The sequence below is a fragment of the Lasioglossum baleicum genome, chromosome 4 (genome assembly GCF_051020765.1).
Source record: "Lasioglossum baleicum chromosome 4, iyLasBale1, whole genome shotgun sequence".
Classification (NCBI taxonomy): Eukaryota; Metazoa; Arthropoda; class Insecta; order Hymenoptera; family Halictidae; genus Lasioglossum; species Lasioglossum baleicum.
The window spans coordinates 21,259,006-21,278,891 of NC_134932.1; the positions used below are offsets into that span (position 1 = coordinate 21,259,006).

Sequence of the window (19,886 nt, forward strand, 5' to 3'; positions counted from 1 at the left end):
ATAAGCGTTTAGCTAAATTAAGGATTGAATATTGTAGGATTACATTGGTTGGATTCGGCCGCAAACCGCGAGCCATAAGCCGCGAAGCGATAAGACGAAACTACCCGAAAAGAAACGTAATATGTTGCGGTCGGTTTACGAGAGCGGGATCACACGATAGCTAATACTAATGTAAGCTAATAATTGGTATCATTGCGCAATTCGGTAAGAAAATCTCGGCGTCTCGGTAAGCGCGGAGATCGCAAAATAGCACAGCTAAGATGTATCGTGTTATCGGTGTATTGTTCATCGATGTGTTTGATTCTGTGTGCGCGAGTCGAGTAATTCTAGGAGAGCTCCAAGGAATCGCTCGATTTGTGTAACTTTATCGTGCGCGCGACAACGATTCGATGCGATCGGATCCGATCCGATCCGATCCGATCCGATCCGATCCAATCCATCGTAGGTGTAGCATAGCTGGACAAGTTCATGTTCGTACACGATTGCGTACATGAAATCGGACGAGCTCTTAAACTCCTCTTACAATTAGGTTACGCGTTGGAGTAGGGATTCCTTTCCCGGTATAAAGAGCATTGATCGCTTCGAAAGTTTGTCGTAAGCGTTTCCAACGTCTTTGCGAGAGTATCCACCGTGGCGGAATCGAATCGAAGCTACTATCAAGTCTACTAGTCTACAGTCTACAATCTAGAAAGCAATGTCCAAAAATCTCTGAGAATACGTCTTACGCTCTTGCCTTTTCCTATACCCATAATACTTGCACAAATTCGCCCGTGTTATTCGCAATCGTTTAAATCGATCGTCGCGTCTCATAAATTTCGCGACGTCAAGGTGAGTTTTTCTAAAACAGTTTTAAGTTCCATGAAGGATTCCAATCGATGAAAAATCCCCGATTTTAGGGCACGTCGAGAGCTTTTAAAGTAGCCACCGTTTTCGGAAGTTGGCTATCTCGATCTCGATCTCGATCGAAATCGCGGCTACGCGTACGACGGCGAAAACAACCGCAACCGCAGATAAGCTTCGTCGTTTGTGGGGGTAAAATGCTCAACAGCATGAGAATCGGTTGAATTATTCGAAAAAATTTTAATAGCCATAGATCGGAGAAAGCGGCGGCGAGAGCGCTCGTGATCCACGGTGCGTCCATCAACAGGTAGAGCCTGAGGTAAAGAAAATATCGCTTCCTGGCCTTGTTCGCGTTGGTGGTGCTGCTCGCGGAGGCCAGCTTCGTCGACCTCTGTATCGAGTACATCTTGTACGACGCGTAGCAGAAGAGGAAGCTGTTTGCGAGCAAACTTAGAATCGGAAAAGTGAGCGCGTACACAAGCACCGGCAAGTTCGGACCGTGTTCGAAATTGGCGAAATTCGGTTTTATCGGGGAGGATTCGGGCACCAGCGGCGAAAACTCCGCGATGCAAGCCAACATCGTCGGCAGCAATGATCCACCCCACGTACACCCGGCGTACAATAAAAATTTTGTTCTCTCCGTACGATTCTTCGACTCGACCCGCGACTCCTGATAAAATCTGGTGATCGCTAATGTGATGTCGATGCAAATCATGAAAAGCCAAAACGTCGAAGATATCGTTAAGAACATCAACGTTAGTCCGACAATGACATAAACATTCAGATTCAACGGCACGTGGCACAAATCGCAGATTCCTATGACAATTAGAATCAGATTCAGAAGAATCTGCGTCACGTTGTAACATATCACGATTCTGCCGAACGCTCGTACATTCAGGCCTGGTATCACCAAATAAATCACCACGACCACCACGTACGGGAATATGTATATCGCGTTCGCGAATACCACGATGTTGGCACCCCAGTAATTTAACGGAGAAAACACGCTGTCGCACCGTCGTCGATCGACCGCGCTCGTCTTTCCTTCGCCGTTGCTCGTCGTGCCTTCCTTCGAAAGCCGAGTCGCCGCGACGAAATTTTCGTCGTTTTTACCACGCTTATTATGCCTAGAGAAACACAGTTCGGAACAAACGCGACTCGTGTTTCCGTTCGGGTTGATACCGGTACTCGTATTCGTGCTCGTGCTCGTGCTCGTGCTCGTGCTCGTGCTCGTGCTCGTGCTCGTGCTCGTGCTCGTGCTCGTGCTCGTGCTCGTGCTCGTGGTCGTCCGTGATTCCACTTCGAAACGGCTTCGCTCGTTTCTTCTTCTTGGTTCTTGCGGTCCGATTTCCGTCTCCAATTCCAACTCTTCTGAAACACAGACAATCGTCGTACGTACACTCCAGAACGAAAAGATAGCACACTTTGAAATTAATGTCATTTCTGTTTATCAAACATTAGAAATTCAATTTTTTTACACACATTTTTGGCGTGTCTTTCTTAACATATATGAATGAAATGAAACGAAGCTTCGTTAACTTATCTATTTTTATTGAATGAAGTAGAACTATTGACGAAATATAAGGGTGAAAAATGATAGCACACTTAACGAAAAACTTGGAATATAACAGAATTAATCCACAAAAATCAATGCTCAATATTTTGTAGGACCTCCTTTACAGCTAACGACTACAATTTTTTAATAATGTTTTGGCTAATCGTTAATATTTTGGAATTGTCTGCCATTTTGGTACACAGCTCTGGCAAGATGTCCCCAACAATTTTCAATAATGTTGAGGTTGGAGATCTTGCTGGCCACTCCAAAACGCGAATAATTTTTGAAGAAAAGTATTTCTTGACCGCTTTCGCCGTGTGGACTGCGACATTATCTTGTTATACAATGTGTTTATTTGCAGCCATTCTTACAGCATAAGTGTTTAGTTGTTCATTTATCATTTCAATATAGGTACCGTTCACTACTCATTCGACCTCTTATAAGTTTGATTTCTGTTTTACCCCAATATCCAACATCGGCCCAAATTATCACACAGCCACCTCCCATTTGGCGACGGCTTAAAAATTGCTGTTCTTCGTTCAAACTATGATAGTAATAGCCTACGTCGTCTGGACCATCCAAATTAAATCTTTTTTCGTCAGTAAATATGACTCTTCGCCGCTTTGTCCTCATATTTATATGCTTTTCGGCAAATTGTAAGCGGAACGCTTTATACTCCTTCTTTGACCAAGGTTTTTTAAGTGCTTGCATTTTTTAAGGTTTTTAAGTGCTTGCATTTTTGTAAGACACAACGTACATTCTTTCCATTAGTGTCTATACGCCAACACTTTCGGCGATTTGTCTCGCAGTCATCCTCGAATTTGATGCTGTTCTCAATGTTGCACGTGCTTCACGGGCAGTTAAACTTTGTGGGCGCCCGAAACTCTTCTTTTTCCCGTAACTTTCAGGATTTCTTAACAAGCTCATAATCACTTTTCGGCATCTGTTTACAATTTTTGATGTTTATGTAATTCAATCTTGTTCTTCCTTTGACTTCAATATCGTATGTACTTCACATACACTTAGTTTCTTTCCACGACTCAATTTTAACGCTTTAGTATGTTGTTTTATTAAATAAGCACGAAAGAAGCTAGTACCCACTTTATCAGTTACGTTTTGCAATGAATGTTCGCTCTTCAGTAACTTCTGCACAACAGACAAATGTAAAATTGCTATTTGTGCTATCATTTTGTCATCGCTTGTGGGCCCCAATATTTACGTTTTCATTCCGAAAATTCTATTGAAGTAGATATGGTGGATGATATTCAGTACACTGTACGTACAGCCATGTCAGAATATGTTGACATATCAAAATATTCATTTCCTTCAGTTTAATGTATCAAATGAGGAAAAATCTTTTTGTCGCGGAGTGTATTCAACCGATACCAATCAATCAGCTGTCATTCTAGCGACGGTACCATCCTTCGTGTCTAATCCTAATCTTAATCATAATACTTATCCTAATTCTACTGCCACGTCATTGTATCCGACATACATATTAATTTCTGCTTTGGCAACACTTGATCGTTTCCTAGAACTTGTGGAATTCCAGGAATTTCCTCTACTATCTACTAATTTCCTTGAATCCGAATGAAATTTGCATATTTTATGCATTCTATAGTATAGTATAGCATGTACGACTCCGAAACGGAGCGGTACATTTCATCGGTGCGTGATATTTCTAACTAACGTAAGTCTAAAGGTTAAAGCGAATGCTTTTTCAGTTTTTCCCCTTTTATTTACTCACGTTTCATCACAGATTAAACGATCAAATCGTTAAATACAATGTAACGATGCTCCCTACGACTTTGCTGTCGGTTCATCGGATATATATGTATGTGCCCGTAATCATAAAAGTGGTCCAAGTCAAAATTTAAAAATAAAATAAGCTTATCCATCATTTCACATAACATTATTTCAAACTACAGTAATTCTCAATTAATTTAGTGTTATTATCCTTTTCCTTTAAATGTCTCGAAACAAGAATAATATGACTTAACCCATTCATAATTATGGGCACATATCTATATACACTACCGCTCATAACTGTTGAGGCACTCTCCTCTTTCATGATAACTTTTTAAATATTGTACTATACGATTTGTACATTTTTGCGAAGCTAGAGCAATTAGTTTCCTACAGGACGTGAAATGAAATTTTTTCAAAAATTCCAATTGATCGGAATTGTAGAAAAAATATTAAAAGTTGCATTTCACAACTTTGTTATGTGGGCCTACATTGAAAATTTAAAAAATACGTTTTGTAGATCTGTGTCAATTAAACATATTCTGCAAATTTCGTCAAATTCGGTCGACGCACAGTGGGGTATTTGGACGAAAAAGCTGGCCAAAAGTAGATTTAAAAAATTTTGCGCAAGCTGTACAAATTTTGTTGTTCGAGATAGTTGAATGTCTAAGGAACAATGTATCAGCATTCTTTTTCAATTTTAAAATTCATGAAGCAGCATATCTCATCGAGAGTTAAGAGATTTTATAGCACATTTTTTGCTCTTAACCATTCTCTGAAACATCGTTCGCTTATTACTGATTATCAGGTATTTTAGGGAAATCGTGTAAATGTTTTCGCCGTAGAAATATTTCTGCTAGGTATATGTATACAGCATTTTCAAACAGGTTTCAGTTCTTTATTATCCAAATTAGTATAGTTATTAATATTTGAAAATAACCAATTATTTGGAAACATTATTTTCGCCTATAATACTTCGTTAACTTCGTCTTGTTCCATTTAAATTTTATAGCTAATTTAAGTAAAAATGACACTCTAAAGATGCCGCGTCCTATTACGTCTCACAGTGGGGTATTTGGCCGGAAAATTACAATAAAATAATATAAACAAAAATATATTTATATAGTTTTATAAATTTGTTTGCAAAGTTTCTATCCTACACATTTTTTTGAATTGCAGAATATAATGGCATTATTTCATTCGCAAGAACTCTTAGCGTAATAAAAACAAATAAAATAATTTTGTTTAAAAAAATGGTTCAAACAAAAGTTGAACAGTGTTCCGACATCTACAAACTTCGATATATAAAATTTTGAAAATATTTGGTAATTGTTTAGAAAGAGGGTCTCACCTCAGATTTTGATGAAATTTAAATATGTTATAGATTTCTACGTTTTGAACAACTTTTTCCTATACATGTTACCGCCGCTCGATTTTAGTTTTCGAGATATTCGCCAAAAAGTATCGCTTATACAGTATTGAATTTTTCGTATTGCTGCACGCTCCGCAGCATCGTAAGCCTGTCCCGGCACGGCGGCGCGCCGCGCCGGGCCGACTGTGCCAACTCGCGTCTAGGTGGCGCTCTGATTGGTCCGTGTTTTTCGTTAATAACTCCTAAACAAAGCCGCGGATAACATTTTTGCAAAGGAAAATGTCGCTTGAAATGGTCTCAGGAACCACCCCCTTTCGGGATTTTCACGAATTTTGGGACACCCTGTATAGGGTGCTTCTGGATTTCCGTATGCGTGGTCGGGCCGGCCCTCTACGCCCCCCACCACCTAACCCTAACTAATTCTGATCTCATGATTTTTCCATTACTGGTTCAAATTCTGTATGACGGTTATACATATAGAATGAAAAGATTATGCGATCAGAATTCGTTAGGGTGAGGTAGTGGGGGCGTAAAGTTAGGTCGGCCCGACCACGCATACGATAATGTAGGAGTAGTCTTTCAAAATTGAAAGCTCACCCTATATGTATATGTCTGGCCAGAGTGAGACCCTGTTTTCTCTCTCATCTCCGTAGCGTGTTTAGAAGCAAAAAGTAAACAAATGCCGCGCCGGGACGGGCTTACGTTGCTGAAGAGCGTGCAGGAATACGAAAAATTCAATACAGTATTAGCGATAGTTTTTTGCGAATATCTCGAAAACTAAAATCGAGCGGCGGTAACATGTATAGGAAAAAGTTGTTGTGAATGATGACCTTGACAACATATTTCAAGATGATGAAAATCTGAGATGAGTCCCTCTTTCTAAACAATTACCAAATATTTTTTTTACAACAATTAATCAAGGTCACTTTGATTTTTTAAATGTTAAAATGTATTTTTTATTTCATATAATGTTGTAGCTGATCTTAAGACGAATTCAACGATATATAATATTATGACCTTGAGATCATAAATAACGTTGCAATAGTTTTGGCCAGCTTTTCGGGCCAAATACTCCACTGTGCGACGTTGCAATGAGCTACACAAACGTTCAAAGTTGGTAAAAATTGCAGATTTTCCCGATTTTCGGCCTATATCTAAGAATTCTTACATCTTTAAATGCCTGTGTCGTCTTTTACCGCATCAACCGATTTCGATGAAACTTTCACAGTGCATATATTGACACAGATCTACAAAACGTATTTTCTGAATTTTAAATATAGGCCCACATAAAAAAGTTGTGAAATGCAAAACTTTTACTATTTCTTCTACAATTCCGATCAGTTGCAATTTTAAAAAAGATTTCATTTCACATCCTGTAGGAAACTAATTGCTCTAGCTTCCCAAAAATGTCCAAATCGTATAGTACAATATTAAAAAAGTTATCGTGAAAGAGGAGTGCCTGAACACTTATGAGCGGTAGTGTACGTAGATCGACGAAGGTCTTTCGAACGAAAACGAAAATGAAAAAGAAAAAAAGAATGAAGTGCGATCGATCGGTCAAGAGCATTTCTACGTTTCGGATTGCAACGCAACGATTTATGCACGCGTGACGCGCTGGGACGGTACGTCGCGTCGCGTAGAAAACGAGACAAAAACGCGTCCTATCCTGGCATACTCACTTGAAACGCAGACCGTACAGCATGGTGTCGAGGACACGTTGTCGGGTGTATCGTATTCGAAATGTATCGTCGACCACGTACCGTTCGTATCGTCGAACGAGTCGCATCGACGATCGCTCGTGTCGTCAACGTTGCCGAAACAACAGTTTTCTAAAAACTGTTCCCTCGAATTTGTGCCATTGCGCGTGCACTGCACCGAGACCCGGCTCAGGTAGAGTAGAATTACAGCGACTAGAACAGAGTTGTGCGATTTGACGCTTGTGTATCGTTCCATCGTTTAACTATTGTCTGGAAGATTTCCACGGTTTCGACCATTTCTCGTTCCGAGCTCTCGCGTTCCTTCGGTCTCTCGGTGTTGTCGCTACGACAGGCGATGCCCCTGGTTCGAAGACACGCAAACACTAAGCGTTTCTCACAAAGTTCCACCTTGTTCACCCCCCTTTGAATATCGTCTTCGGTGATTGCTGTCTCGCTTCGCGACACACAAAACGAGTGTTCACTTCTTCTCGTTGATCAGCGTCCCCCTCCCCATTCGAATACTCTCGATCTTCGGACTTACGCATCCGGTCCCTCCCCCGGTACACGTTGATCTTTGCTAACTACACGCTCCCTGTACTGCCTTCAAATCTACCGATCTACATGTATTTTTTCATCACACGCCTAGCCGTGAATTGGCTGTTTTTTTTTGTTTGATATTTTTTTACCGAGAACAAAGTACTATCGTACGTCATATCCGGCGTGAAAAGGTTATTCGGTTTGCTGGTTGGAGATCAAACCGACGCACGTATTCTATCCTCGGTTAAAATCGAAAGAAAATTTACAAAGGGTTTTTCTACAAGCTCGACCAAATGGATGATTGGATCTCGAGACAGTATCGTGCCTTTCATCCAAAAGATCCGGCACATGGTTCGCGAAATTATGATATCGGCGCCTTGAGCAGGCGTCAGAAAAAAAAGTTAAATCTAAGAAAAACGACCGTTCGAAAAGAAAACGAAATCTACCTGACAATGCATCCAGAAATCAAGGGTCTGATCTCTCTGTTGCTCAAGTAAGATCTCTTTAGTGTTTTCCTATTTTTGTCTTCCTTTCCTCCGAGTTTGTCCTTCAAACTATGCAACTACACAACGATCGTCGCGTAACGCATATATTCCGAGGAATAGTATGAATGTACGCGTTGTCATTGCGACATCGATCAACACGTTATTCCAAACATCTACTTTATGTAAATATGTACATATTTTATGTATCCTGCATGCATATCTCTTCTGTGCTATACATACTACATAGGTATTTTTAAGTTACAATCACGATGCTAGCCAACACCCTAATGATACAGACATCGTTATCGCGTAGGTGCATACTGTGCAGCCGGCCCGACATAAACATTCACGAAACTGTGGGCGAATTTTTCAACAGACCTCGCCGACAAATACTGCTGGAACTCCTCGATTATTTCTTGCATACCAACCGTTCGGACCACATCGAATTCCAGTTTCAAAGATCGACGAACGTTCTAGCGAATCGCTCTGAATCTTGTTGTTGCAATGTACCTGTAGAATTGACAAAATGAAGAACTGAGAACAGAAGGAAAACGAAAGAAGAAACGTTAAAATTGTACGCGAGAATGTACAGTCCTCGACAAAATAATAAGACACCTAGCATATTTTTAAATTTCTTGTATTTAGAGGTGGAAAGTGTACACTCCGTTATATCCTGAATACTACATAATACATCCAAAGTAAACACGCGAAATCGTAGGATTGTATCGCATACCATAGCAAAATTAGAGAAAGATATGTGAACACGGACTGACATTGCTTCGACAAAAGTATAAGACATTTTGGCCTACTTTCCACTCATGTGACTTCTACCATTAAGTGTTCTACTGCGAATGTATTCAGACGTTGAACCTTGTGATTTTCTTACAGTATAAGTACATTTATTACAACGAAAAATAAATGATCGGGTCGAGGAAAGCAGTTACATGAAAGTGAGGTCGATCGAATCGTCTGTTGCGCTCGGAAAAGTACAGGATTAATAAAATTGCGAAATTATTAAACAGAAGTAGGTGCCGAAATATAATGTGTTAAAAAATTCAAGTGCTTATAGAGAAACGAAAGGAAGTGGAAGACCTAGTGTTACTTCCGAACGTGATAAACGTGCAATTTTGCGTGTTGCGTCGAATTTTAAGGACACAACAAGACAAATAGCCGAAGAAGCTGGTGTGAAAACAAATTTAAGAAATGTACATCGAATTTTATAAGGAAGCAAACACATTAAACGGAAGAAATTAAAACAACGGCCACCCTTAATGGAGAAACACGAAGCAGCAGGACTGAAGTTCGCTTGTGAACACATCCACTGGATGAAAAACTGGAAAAAAGTAATTTTTAGTGTCGAGGAAAAATTCAATCTAGATGGCCCTGACGACTGGGCCTACTACTTTCATGATTGCAGAAAGGAAGAACTCCATTTACGTTGCCGTCAAATGGGTGGTGGCAGTGTTATGATATGAGCCGCTATTGGTTACTATGGAAAAACAGAAATGAACTTTTTATCAGGTCGGATGAATACTAATAAATATATTGAACTAATTGCAGATCAGTTAAACAAGCATGCACGCGCATATCACGCGCCGTGACTATATTTTTCAACAGGATAATGCAGCAATCCATACTGCAAAATTTGTGAAACAATCCACTCTTCAAAAAATATTAATATTTTGGAATGGCCCCCGCTCGTTCTCCCGATTTACATATTATAGAAAATGTGTGGGGAGATTTGTCAAGACGATTCTACGCGAATGGAAGACAATATAATAACGTAAATGAACTAAAAGAAAGTATAAATCACAATTGGACACATTTAAAACAAAAACGAATCAAAAAGTTATATAAAACTATCCGAAAGCGATTACTAGACGTAATTCAATTCAAAGGAGGTATCACAAAGTATTAATTTTGTATTTTTATTTGATAATCAAAGATTTTTCTGTTAGTGTCTTATACTTTTGTCGAATTAATGTCAGACCGTGTTTACATATCTTTCTCTAATTTTGCTATGGTACGCGATACAATTGTAAGATTTTACATGTTTGCTTTGGAAATAGTATGTAATACATATACAGGATAAACCGGAGTGTACATTTTCTACCTTTAAATATAAGAAATTTAAAAATATGCTAGGTGTCTTATTATTTTGTCGAGGACTGTAATTTCCAGATGCATCGGTCCATCGAATTGTTCTCGTTCGAACAGCCTCAAAGATGCAGCTGCCGCGCCGGTTGAGTCACACGAGACACTCGGTATTGTATATGCTTATGGTGGGACAAGTATAAGGAGAAATAGGAATAGAAATAGAAATAGAAATACAGTCGGTCCACGGATACGTGCTCGTACCTGCGCGTAAATGTAAGCGCTTCCATGCTCTACGTACCTAAGTACTTCCGTCTAGTTTCCGGCTATTTACGAAAGGAAGTTTACGATTGTTTGATCAGTTAATTAACTTCCGGTGTCAAAGGGTGTAGGTAGATGTTGCTTTCCTTTATTCCCATTACTCGATCCGTGCCGTTATTACCGTGTCTCGTTTGCATTGTTCGAACCGATTGGAACATCGACTCTCATTTTACATCGATCCGATTCCGCGTATTGCTAAAATGCATCGTCGGCGTATTGCCCTTAGTAATATATAATTATTCGCTACACACCCGAACCCGTACATATTTATGGTAAATGCATCGACACCGTACGTGCCCGTACAATACAATCATTGTTTGCATAAAATGAACATTGGAAAGGTGCGTGTCGTAGATGCATTAATTAACTTCCAGCGAGCTAACCTTTATCCCCGATGAAAGTAAGTTGGAACCCAAACTCGTACTAATTTAAAAATCGAACGAGATCATTGGTGATCTGACTTGCTAGAAAAATCAGAAGGAGCAGCTGTAGCTCCTTTGTTGTACAAACAACACTCGGATCCCGAACGGTTCGCTGAAACTTCAAACGTTTATGGTTTATCGTTCATAGCATATGTATATCATATATCGAAAGAAGAAATGAGAAATGACATTGGCCTCGTGATGCGTCGCAATTACCGACCGGTGATTATTGCATAATTTTGAAAAATCTATGGTTCATGGCTAAACACTGTTTAATGCATAGACATATAGAGATAGACTGCGCGGCCTGTACGAAGCGCTGAAGCCCACAATGGCGGCAAAAAACAAAAATAAAACATCAATAAATACATCAATTGGAAAGAGAGCGCTATGGACCCCGGCTAATGCTCTCTCTCTCTCACTCTTTGTACCGCGCGCCGCCATTGTGGGCTTCAACTCGCCCATAAGACGGCGCAGTCTATCTCTATATGTCTATGGTTTAATGGAACCTGATGGAACCGTCAACAGTGACAGCAATTTTCATTGCGAACTCAGAAGTCAACTTCAATAAGGTCATTTAATACTTTCATTTAAGATTGTAATCTAAAAGAAAGATGCTTTCTTTTGGTGCAGCACAATTATTGAAAATCCTATTAATAGGCTTTCGGTAAGTAAAGTGTTAACACATTACTGACCGGTGATTATTGCATAATTTTGAAAAATTTGTGGTACATGGCTAAACACTTTTTAATGGAATCTTCAATAGCAACAGCAATTTTTGTTGCGAACTAACAAGTCGTCCTCAATCACGTCATCTAACAGTTTCATTTAAGATTGCAATGTAAAAGATTTCTATGATTTCTTTTGGTGTAGCACAATTATTGAGAATCCTATCAATAGGCTTCCGGTAGGTAAAGTGTTAATTATACTAATTTGCCATCCTTCTTTTCAATGTGATCGTCCCGTCACCCCCGATAGCTCGATTTACCAGCCACTCGTTTGCGAATTGCTCGGGCGGTAACACGCGCGGTGCCCTGCACGCCACAAGCGACGCACCATCTTGGTTACTCTCGTTGTCACAGTCGCAGCCGCAACATATTTATTCCGTTGCATTCCCGTGACAGTCTTCGCGGTTCGATCTATGACAGCATCAAACAGCAAAGTTTGAAACGATAAATGGGGTTGCATAGCTGCGGATTTTGAAACGAAAATAATCGCATCTGATGTGCTTTTCTCCAAACACATGTGCACGCTTTATGCGCACGCATACAACGAAGATGACCGCGAATACGATCGCATTACAATAGAATCATCTCCGGAAACCAGTGTCAGTTTCGCCAGAATCAACCAAAACTGGTCGATTTTTCCTCTCCTCCTTTTCCCCTTCCACTATCCCATTCCAGCACCATGAGCATACTCCACATCCCCTACTAACAAAAGACCGTAGTCTGGTCACGTATTAACTGGTGATCAGAGAGGGGGTAAACTGTATTCCCCTCGATTTCCTCAATCTGGCTACACTGCCGGGAACAGGGAAACGGGAACCAGGAACGCGGAGGACCAAGAGCCGAGCACCGAACACCGAGAACCGAGACGCGAAAACCGAAGCGAAACCGAGCACAGCCGAGAACGTTCGAATACGGCCGAAGAGCCGCGTGGTGTTACAGAGAGCTTGCTCTGCTCGCTCTCGTGCTGCACCGTCGCCGTCACCGTCAGTCGTGACTCGATCGTCGCGGTTGCGGTGTTTGTTGGTTCACGATTGCGTGTTTCGTTCGGATTTCCAATTTTCATTTTGCGTTCGACTGCACACGCGCGTATAATCGTTCTATTATCTTTTTCGTGATCGAAGTGTGCTCGTTAATAGAAAATGGCAGATGCCGCAACGGAGGAAAAGAATTATCGTCGTCTGGAAGGCATAGAAACGGCGTACGGTTCAACGGTCGGTCACGCAGAGATCGATTTTGGAAGGAACGCCGTCCTCCGAAGGAACGGAACGAATCGTTCGAACGTCGACTCGAGGCAATAGAGAGAAGAGAATCTAACGCGAAGCTTCCTCCCTCCTCCTCTATATACATATATATATATATATATATATATATATACATACGTACACACATATACAATATATACATATATATTTCGATCTGTCTCTCCTCGATATCGGTGTCCACGACTTGGCAAGCTCGCGTACGATGGCAATGAGGACAAGAAAAAATTAGAAATTGAGAAAAAATTAGAGTAGCAGTACCCGTTCCAAAAGAGGATGAAAGTGTATTAGAAGAACGGTAGCCAGAGTGCGTCGGTGGTGGTTCCGCCTTCTCGCCGACGGCGTCGGTGTGGGTGCGTCGCTGGTGAATCGGTGTGCAAGCTGGTGTAAGCTCGTGTGCGCGCGTGACTCCGTATCTATCCGTGGCTCTCGTCTGTGTGTACACGCGTATATCCTTCCCCACATACGGTGTGGTGCATAGGTGTGCGTTTCGCGTGTGCGAGCGTGCGTGCACGCGCGCGCGCGCGCGCTGCAGGCTCGTCGATGTCAGAAGTTCGTCGTACGAAAGCGGTCGTTCGTTTTGTCCGATAAGAATGGGATTGGTGGTGATTGGTCGACGGTCGGTGCATTAATGTTACGTTGCTCCGCACGCGAGAATATATTCGGACTCTCGACGTGCACGGGATACACGGGTATACGGGTTCGCGTACCCGTTTACACGTACGTCTCGCAAACACCGAGTCTCCAGCCACACACGTAATGGCGAATACGTTGTACGTTCGCGTGGGTGGGTTTACGGTATGATGTGGACGTGGATATGGATGTGGGTGTGGGTGAGCGTTAGCAGCAGCAGCAGCAGCAGCAGCATCAGCATCATCACCGATCTTTGTACGTACATGCGTACGCGTATTTCAGTGTTCACGTGTAATGGCATGGAAATGAGGCGCCCGCAAGTGTCATCTCGAAAGATACGCCTCTCGCCTGGAAAGCTACTCTGTGCCCCAAACTCGAAAGTGGAATCCTCTCGCGGGTGTTATCCGTTACCGGTGTAACCTCGGTCGCCTTTTCCGGCCGATTCGAGCAATCGAGAATAGTGTAGTCGTCGTCACCATCGTCGTCGGCTTTTCGCCGACACGAGTTTCAAGTTCGGAGTTCCGAGTTCCGTTTTACCGCGGAACTCTATACATATATTTTTCGGCTTTGTTTCGGTTTTGCATCGACGACCGACCGCCAACACTGCCGCCAATCGCTCTGGCATTTCCACTCATAACACACAGCATGCGATAGCATCGAATCGTCGAGCAACCGCAAAGGGTCTCGTTCGTGATTCACGACATCCCGAAATCTTTGGACACCGAAAGAAAAGATGCGCAACGAGTGGCTAAGAAACTTGATCGCGATAGCAGTATTCGCCCTTACCACGGTTCACGGTAAGTTCACCCCGCCGCGTTCCTCCTCTATTTAAACATATCTTTTCCGCTCTTTTTCTTTCTGTTTTCCACTTTAACCCCTCTATTCTTTTTTCTCTCCATCGTAGCGACGTGTTATCGCGACATTTATTGGAAAGCGACGATCGAAAAAGAAACCAAGGAGTAAACGCGACCGATACTGGAGCAAACAGATAGATAACGAGTAGTTGCGTTTCTTAGCTGATCGCATCGACCGCGACCGGCGACTGTGCGCTCGCTTTAGCGCCATTCGTTTCGGCGAATCGATACGCCCGACGGTTTACCGAAAACGAGTGCAATAGAAACGTGTACGTGCTTCTTCCATTACGGTGTCTCGTTTCCATGCACGGATCTGGAAACGCGTTAACTGTCGACGAGGGGAGGAGGTGTGAGCGAGAACGAGAGCGAGAGGGGGGGCTAACAAAAGGGCGATTGTCGCGATCGATATCGCTCTATATATAGCGATTCACCGATAAATATTTCCTTCCTCGTATTTTCTTCGTTTTTTACCTCGCCTCTTTCCTGAATTCGAAACCGTGCGAGAGCTCCGGATGCAGCAAAAATTGTCGTCGGTCGTTATCGTGTCGTTTCCACAGGGAATCAAACGGACCGCGTGAAACGGAAATAATCTGGATACATAGTACGATTATTTCTATTCGCGCGGATCGGATACGCATGCCGCATCCTCTAAATTTCAATCGATCCCTCTTGCTCGACGCAGCAGTTCAATTCACTCGATGCATGTATCGAGTACGAGGTCGAGGACACGTCTTTACGTTTCAAGTGTACGTTTACCTTTTAGCATTTATGGTTTTGCGACCATATATTCGTAGAATGACCGACGAACAGCGAATCGTTCGCGCGAATCGAACAGTTGGTAATTGTATGACAGTATAGTACGTACGTTTCAGGATGCATTATTATCTCGTAGCGCATTCTATGAACGTTGCATCCGTTCGACTATCCTTAACCTTACCGAATCAAATGTGAAAAGAGGGCGCAACCGGATGTTGCTTTCGCTGTAAATTCCAAACGACTCGACTCGACGAGCAACAAGCGGACACCTCGAAGTCGATTGGTTCCATCGATGTCATTGGCGTGGTCGCGATCGTTCAAACTAATTCAATCGTTCCGTGGTACACACGAAAACATGGAAAGTCTGCAGCCATCGCAGCGGAACGAGAACGCGAGGCCATAACGGATAAACAGATTTTGCGATCACGATCGTTGAATTTTTACGTTTCCATTTTGTAACACCGAACCTACCGAGCTCTGAAAATGGCTGATATGTAGACTGCGGATCTTTATGCATTTATAGGAAAATCGGGTAGATGAAAGTCAAAATTGTTGGACAATTTTCAAAACTGAAGATGTCAATAAATCATTTCTCCTCTATCCAAATCGTTAAGGGAAGAAATAACATTCAGTTTGGTCTCTGCTTCTTGCAATCGATGTATAAAATTTTGATTTTGCATAAAGATCCGCAATCTACTGATATGTGTTGGCTATCGTAGAATTTATTGTATAGATTTTCTGTAATTTTTATTATATGTGCTTGGAGTATAATCATTTCCAGTGAGAGCATCATTATAATTTCAACAATTGAAAACTAAAAAACCAGAAAATGACGAAAAAATCTAAATAAACAGAGTCATGTCATTTTTATAAGCTAAAACATTTTCATCGCTTTTATTGCTCGGTAGGTTTAGTGTTAACACATTACCGACCGGTGATTATTGCATAATTTTGAAAAATCTATGGTACATGCCTGAACACTTTTTACTGGAACGTTCAATAGCAACAGCAATTTTCATTTTGAACTAACAAGTCACCCTCAATAAAGTCATCCAATAGTTTCATTCAAGATTGTAATGTACCTAGAAGAAAATTTCTATGCTTTCTTTCGGTACAGCACAATTATTGAAAATCCTATTAGTAATAGGCTTCCGGTAGGTACATAAAATGTTAAAATAAGTACTGCGACAGCTTTTGGATTCATCGTTCGACGATGTTGTACGTTGTATTTATTTCTACTTTATTGCGCTTTGTTCTTTTCGGAAGGGGAGCAATTATACTCGCCGGTCGTTGCCAATTCTATTCTTCTATTCTTGTTACTAGACAGCGGATTTTATGCATTTATGGCAAAAAAGGGTTGCGGGTGATTTAAAACAGTAAAAACATTAGAAGAATTAAAAAATACTGTTATATTATTTTCGATCTATCGAACACATTAAGAAAGAAAACAAATTTTTATTTCACTCCAGTTCGTTGCAATTCAGGTAGAAAATTCTTATTTTGCATAGAGAGATCCGCTATCTATTTATTATGTACATTTCATTTGTTTCAAAGAATATGGTGCAGTTCCATATTCATAGAGCCGATAGTTGAACGACTTGCTCGATTTGTTCGTCCGGTTGATCGAACTGGTCCACGCGAGACGATACCGTCTATTTACGATGCTTCGCATTCGGCGGAACGTCTGTCGCGTGTCGTGTGTTGCGTGTCGCGTCGTAATGGGAAAATATTACTGTATTACCTATCGAGCATTGTCACCTTTCACCTCTTACATTTCGATAACAATTACCGAGTTGTTTCGAGTCGTTCGATTCTTCGAAACGATGTTGTTTGACGAGCGTTTAACACATTATTGTACGTACACATGTGTACGTAGAATACAATACATATGTATATGTAGAATGTACACACATGTAGATTCCTCGTAAAAAACGCGACTCGTACATTCTGTCTCTGGGATACAAACGTCCGTATATCCAACAAACAATTATTGGTATTTACAAGTACACGACACTCCTATGCAGGAAGCAACGACACACGATCGAACTCTACGCAACAGATATCGGTGGTCGTACCATTTTCGTGGTTGGAAAGTTGCGAACACGGCCGAGTTCCACTGACGCGACACGACCGTAAACGAAACTATAAAGTTGCACGTGGTCGAGCGTGTAGCGACAATAGTTTTTCCATTATAATAGAAACGTGTGCCACGCCATGCGCAATATACTATACGTTGTATGTATACTATACACATAGTAATGCAAAAGAAAGAAGCATCCGGCCATATTTAATAGAAAAGCGTAAAAAATCAAATGGAACACAGTAAGTTTTGAAAAAGGATTCCGCTGTTTAACACTAAACCTACCACGGTCAAATGACCGGTTGTATGCATTCCAAATATCGAAATAATAAAAATCCATTTATGGAAAATAATGGAATAAATTTCCTTGTAGAAGCATCTATTATATCGCAAAATTACAGAGACGATCTTAATAAATATAGCGTTGCCACTTTTATAAGGCAATATTTCCTAGATACAGTATACATACTGTAAATCCTCTATCGACGCGAAAAGGTGCTACACGATGGACGCAAAAAAATATCCCCTCCACTGTAGTAATCTGATCTCGGCTCGGGTATACTAATTCGACGGGCACTACTAATTCGACGCGGAGAATCACAGTCGTCGGCATAGTTCAAAGGCCCGTGCGATTAATCAACGATGAACGTTTCTGAAGCTAAAAAAAATAGTGTCCCGACTACGATAAATGCAAAGGAATCCCCCCGAGTCTTTCGCGTCGATAGAGGATTTACTGTACTTTTAACGCGCTTGGTAGGTTTAGCGTGAATTGAATAGTTCTGAGAATATGTGTTATTGCGGATTATCTAATACTTTAAATGCAATAAATCAATCATTGTACAATACAATCTCTACATAAAGACATTGTTTGTCATTATATCTTATAATTAGACAGCGGATTTTATGCATTTATGACAAAAATGACTTTGTGTAATTCCAGACAATGAAAAGATTAGAAGAGTTTAACAAGGTCGATATACTATTTTGATCATATCAAAATTATTAATTAGCAAAATAAATTTTTGCTTAGCTTCTGTAGATTGCAATTGATGTATAAAAATCCGCTGTCTACTTATAATTATACTGGGTGCTTCTTTCTTTTGCACAGTAGTGTACCCAAGCATTAAACTACTATACAATACTTTTGCATACGACTTATTTTACTCGAAGGTACATATACATGAACGCGCACGTGGTACGTACGTTCGCGTTTTTCGGAAAACTTTAGCGATTCTCGTATCCGGTAAAACGATCGAATCGTTTGTCGTTGGTTCGATCGTTCACCGAATTTCCGTCGATCGCAAAACTCGTCGAACTTGGTTCGCCCCGCGATACCGCTACAAGAAACGACTTATCGTATAAAACTGCTTCGATCGGGTAAAAAAGTTTTGTAATAAACGTTTTGCTGGTCGGTGCTCGATATCGATTCGTTTAACCGACAAGCTTCGTTACGCTGGAAAAACGTGTCGTCTCGCTGACGTAAATCGTATGCAGGTATACGTGGACGATCTTATACACAGAAAAGAAGTACGAAACTGTTCTATTTCGGAACGGGAACAGCGAAGCGCTTCGAAACAATGTCGGGAAAATCGCTCCGCTTTTCTCTACGTTCGGAGCACGATGGCGTTCCTCTTTGCGCGGTTTTCATCGATGAAAAGCGAGCGGCGAGAGCAACGAAGAAATCTCGAGTGTCAAGTCGCGTACGGATTCCTGACTTTCTCCAACGTATTCCTGTTTCTTTCTTGTTCGTTTCCCGCTTCTCGACATACTCGTTTTTCACAGTCTCGCGACATTTTCTGGAAACGGATCTATTTCGATGCGTCTAGAAAATATTTGGTTTCTACGACGTCGCAAGGGACGAATCGTAGGGATCTATCTCTGGATGCGATAAAATAGGCCGAATCGTGCGGTCGTCGATCCTTTTTCTTGTTGTTTAAACGTATCCTATGTCGTATCGTATCGTATCGACAGACGTCGGGATGTGCGCGCGATACTTGCGAGGGAGAAACTGGACGATCGATAGCCTCGGTTCGCAAGACAATTTCTTCCGAGGTCGGAGAGACAGAGGAAACAGCGAGGGCCGGTCGAAGGGAGCCGAAGGGCCAGGGGGTGGTTGCGGTTGTGCTCGTAGCTATAGCTGTAGCTGTAGTCGTTGGGTCACACGGTAAAGTTCCCTCCATTAGCTATCGCTATTTTTGGTAAAGTCATATAAATCGAGAAAAACGAGAGAAACATCTAAAAGCAAATGGAAAACCGTGTAGAAACGGAAATAGAAGCGGCGCGGCGAGGATCATCGATTCTTTCCGGAGTTACGCTACGGGGCTATGGCCACGTTATTTACTCTAGGAACGTTGCTATTTTTTTTTCCACGAGTTTAGACGAGCTTGCCGCCGCTCGAAGGAGGAAAGAACTCGAGGAGGGTGTGTCGGCTAAACTCCCTTCCAGGGTTCTGCGCGTCTTAGGTTTCCCCCGCGTCTCGAGGAATTCAATGGTTATTCCCGTTTCGT

The 19,886-nt window shown here is 41.6% G+C and overlaps 3 protein-coding genes across 4 annotated transcripts in view; 2 read left to right on the forward strand and 1 right to left on the reverse strand.

Moving 5' to 3' along the window:
• Positions 1–881: 881 nt before the first annotated feature.
• On the reverse strand, positions 882–7,510 carry LOC143208095 (uncharacterized). Its single transcript, XM_076422172.1, has 2 exons — positions 7,193–7,510; positions 882–2,211 (listed from the first exon to the last, which is right to left on the reverse strand). Exons 1-2 carry the CDS (start codon positions 7,464–7,466, stop codon positions 893–895), a joined length of 1,593 nt encoding a protein of 530 aa, XP_076278287.1. The 5' UTR covers positions 7,467–7,510; the 3' UTR covers positions 882–892.
• A 374-nt stretch (positions 7,511–7,884) lies between these two features.
• LOC143208106 (uncharacterized) lies at positions 7,885–13,858 on the forward strand. Its single transcript, XM_076422190.1, has 2 exons — positions 7,885–8,240; positions 8,546–13,858. The coding sequence occupies exons 1-2, from the start codon at positions 8,041–8,043 to the stop codon at positions 8,760–8,762; spliced, it is 417 nt and encodes a 138-aa protein (XP_076278305.1). The 5' UTR covers positions 7,885–8,040; the 3' UTR covers positions 8,763–13,858.
• Positions 12,786–19,886, forward strand: part of LOC143208093 (roundabout homolog 2) — a 46,148-nt gene continuing 39,047 nt past the window's right edge. Inside the window, exon 1 of one of the 2 annotated variants that reach the window (XM_076422169.1) lies at positions 12,786–14,486. In XM_076422169.1, coding sequence (XP_076278284.1) covers positions 14,423–14,486 — 64 coding nt within the window. In that variant the 5' untranslated portion in view covers positions 12,786–14,422. The remainder of the gene's footprint in view (positions 14,487–19,886) is intronic. The other variant, XM_076422168.1, reaches the window with a different exon arrangement.

Excerpts from the sequence above, each read along its gene's own strand:
- LOC143208095 (XM_076422172.1), bottom strand. The coding sequence starts at position 7,466 with ATGGAACGATACACAAGCGTCAAATCGCACAACTCTGTTCTAGTCGCT. Across the intron at positions 2,212-7,192 it reads CTGTACGGTCTGCGTTTCAA|AAGAGTTGGAATTGGAGACG; the intron begins GTGAGTATGCCA and ends TCTGTGTTTCAG.
- LOC143208106 (XM_076422190.1), top strand. The coding sequence starts at position 8,041 with ATGGATGATTGGATCTCGAGACAGTATCGTGCCTTTCATCCAAAAGAT. Across the intron at positions 8,241-8,545 it reads CTGATCTCTCTGTTGCTCAA|GTGCATACTGTGCAGCCGGC; the intron begins GTAAGATCTCTT and ends GTTATCGCGTAG.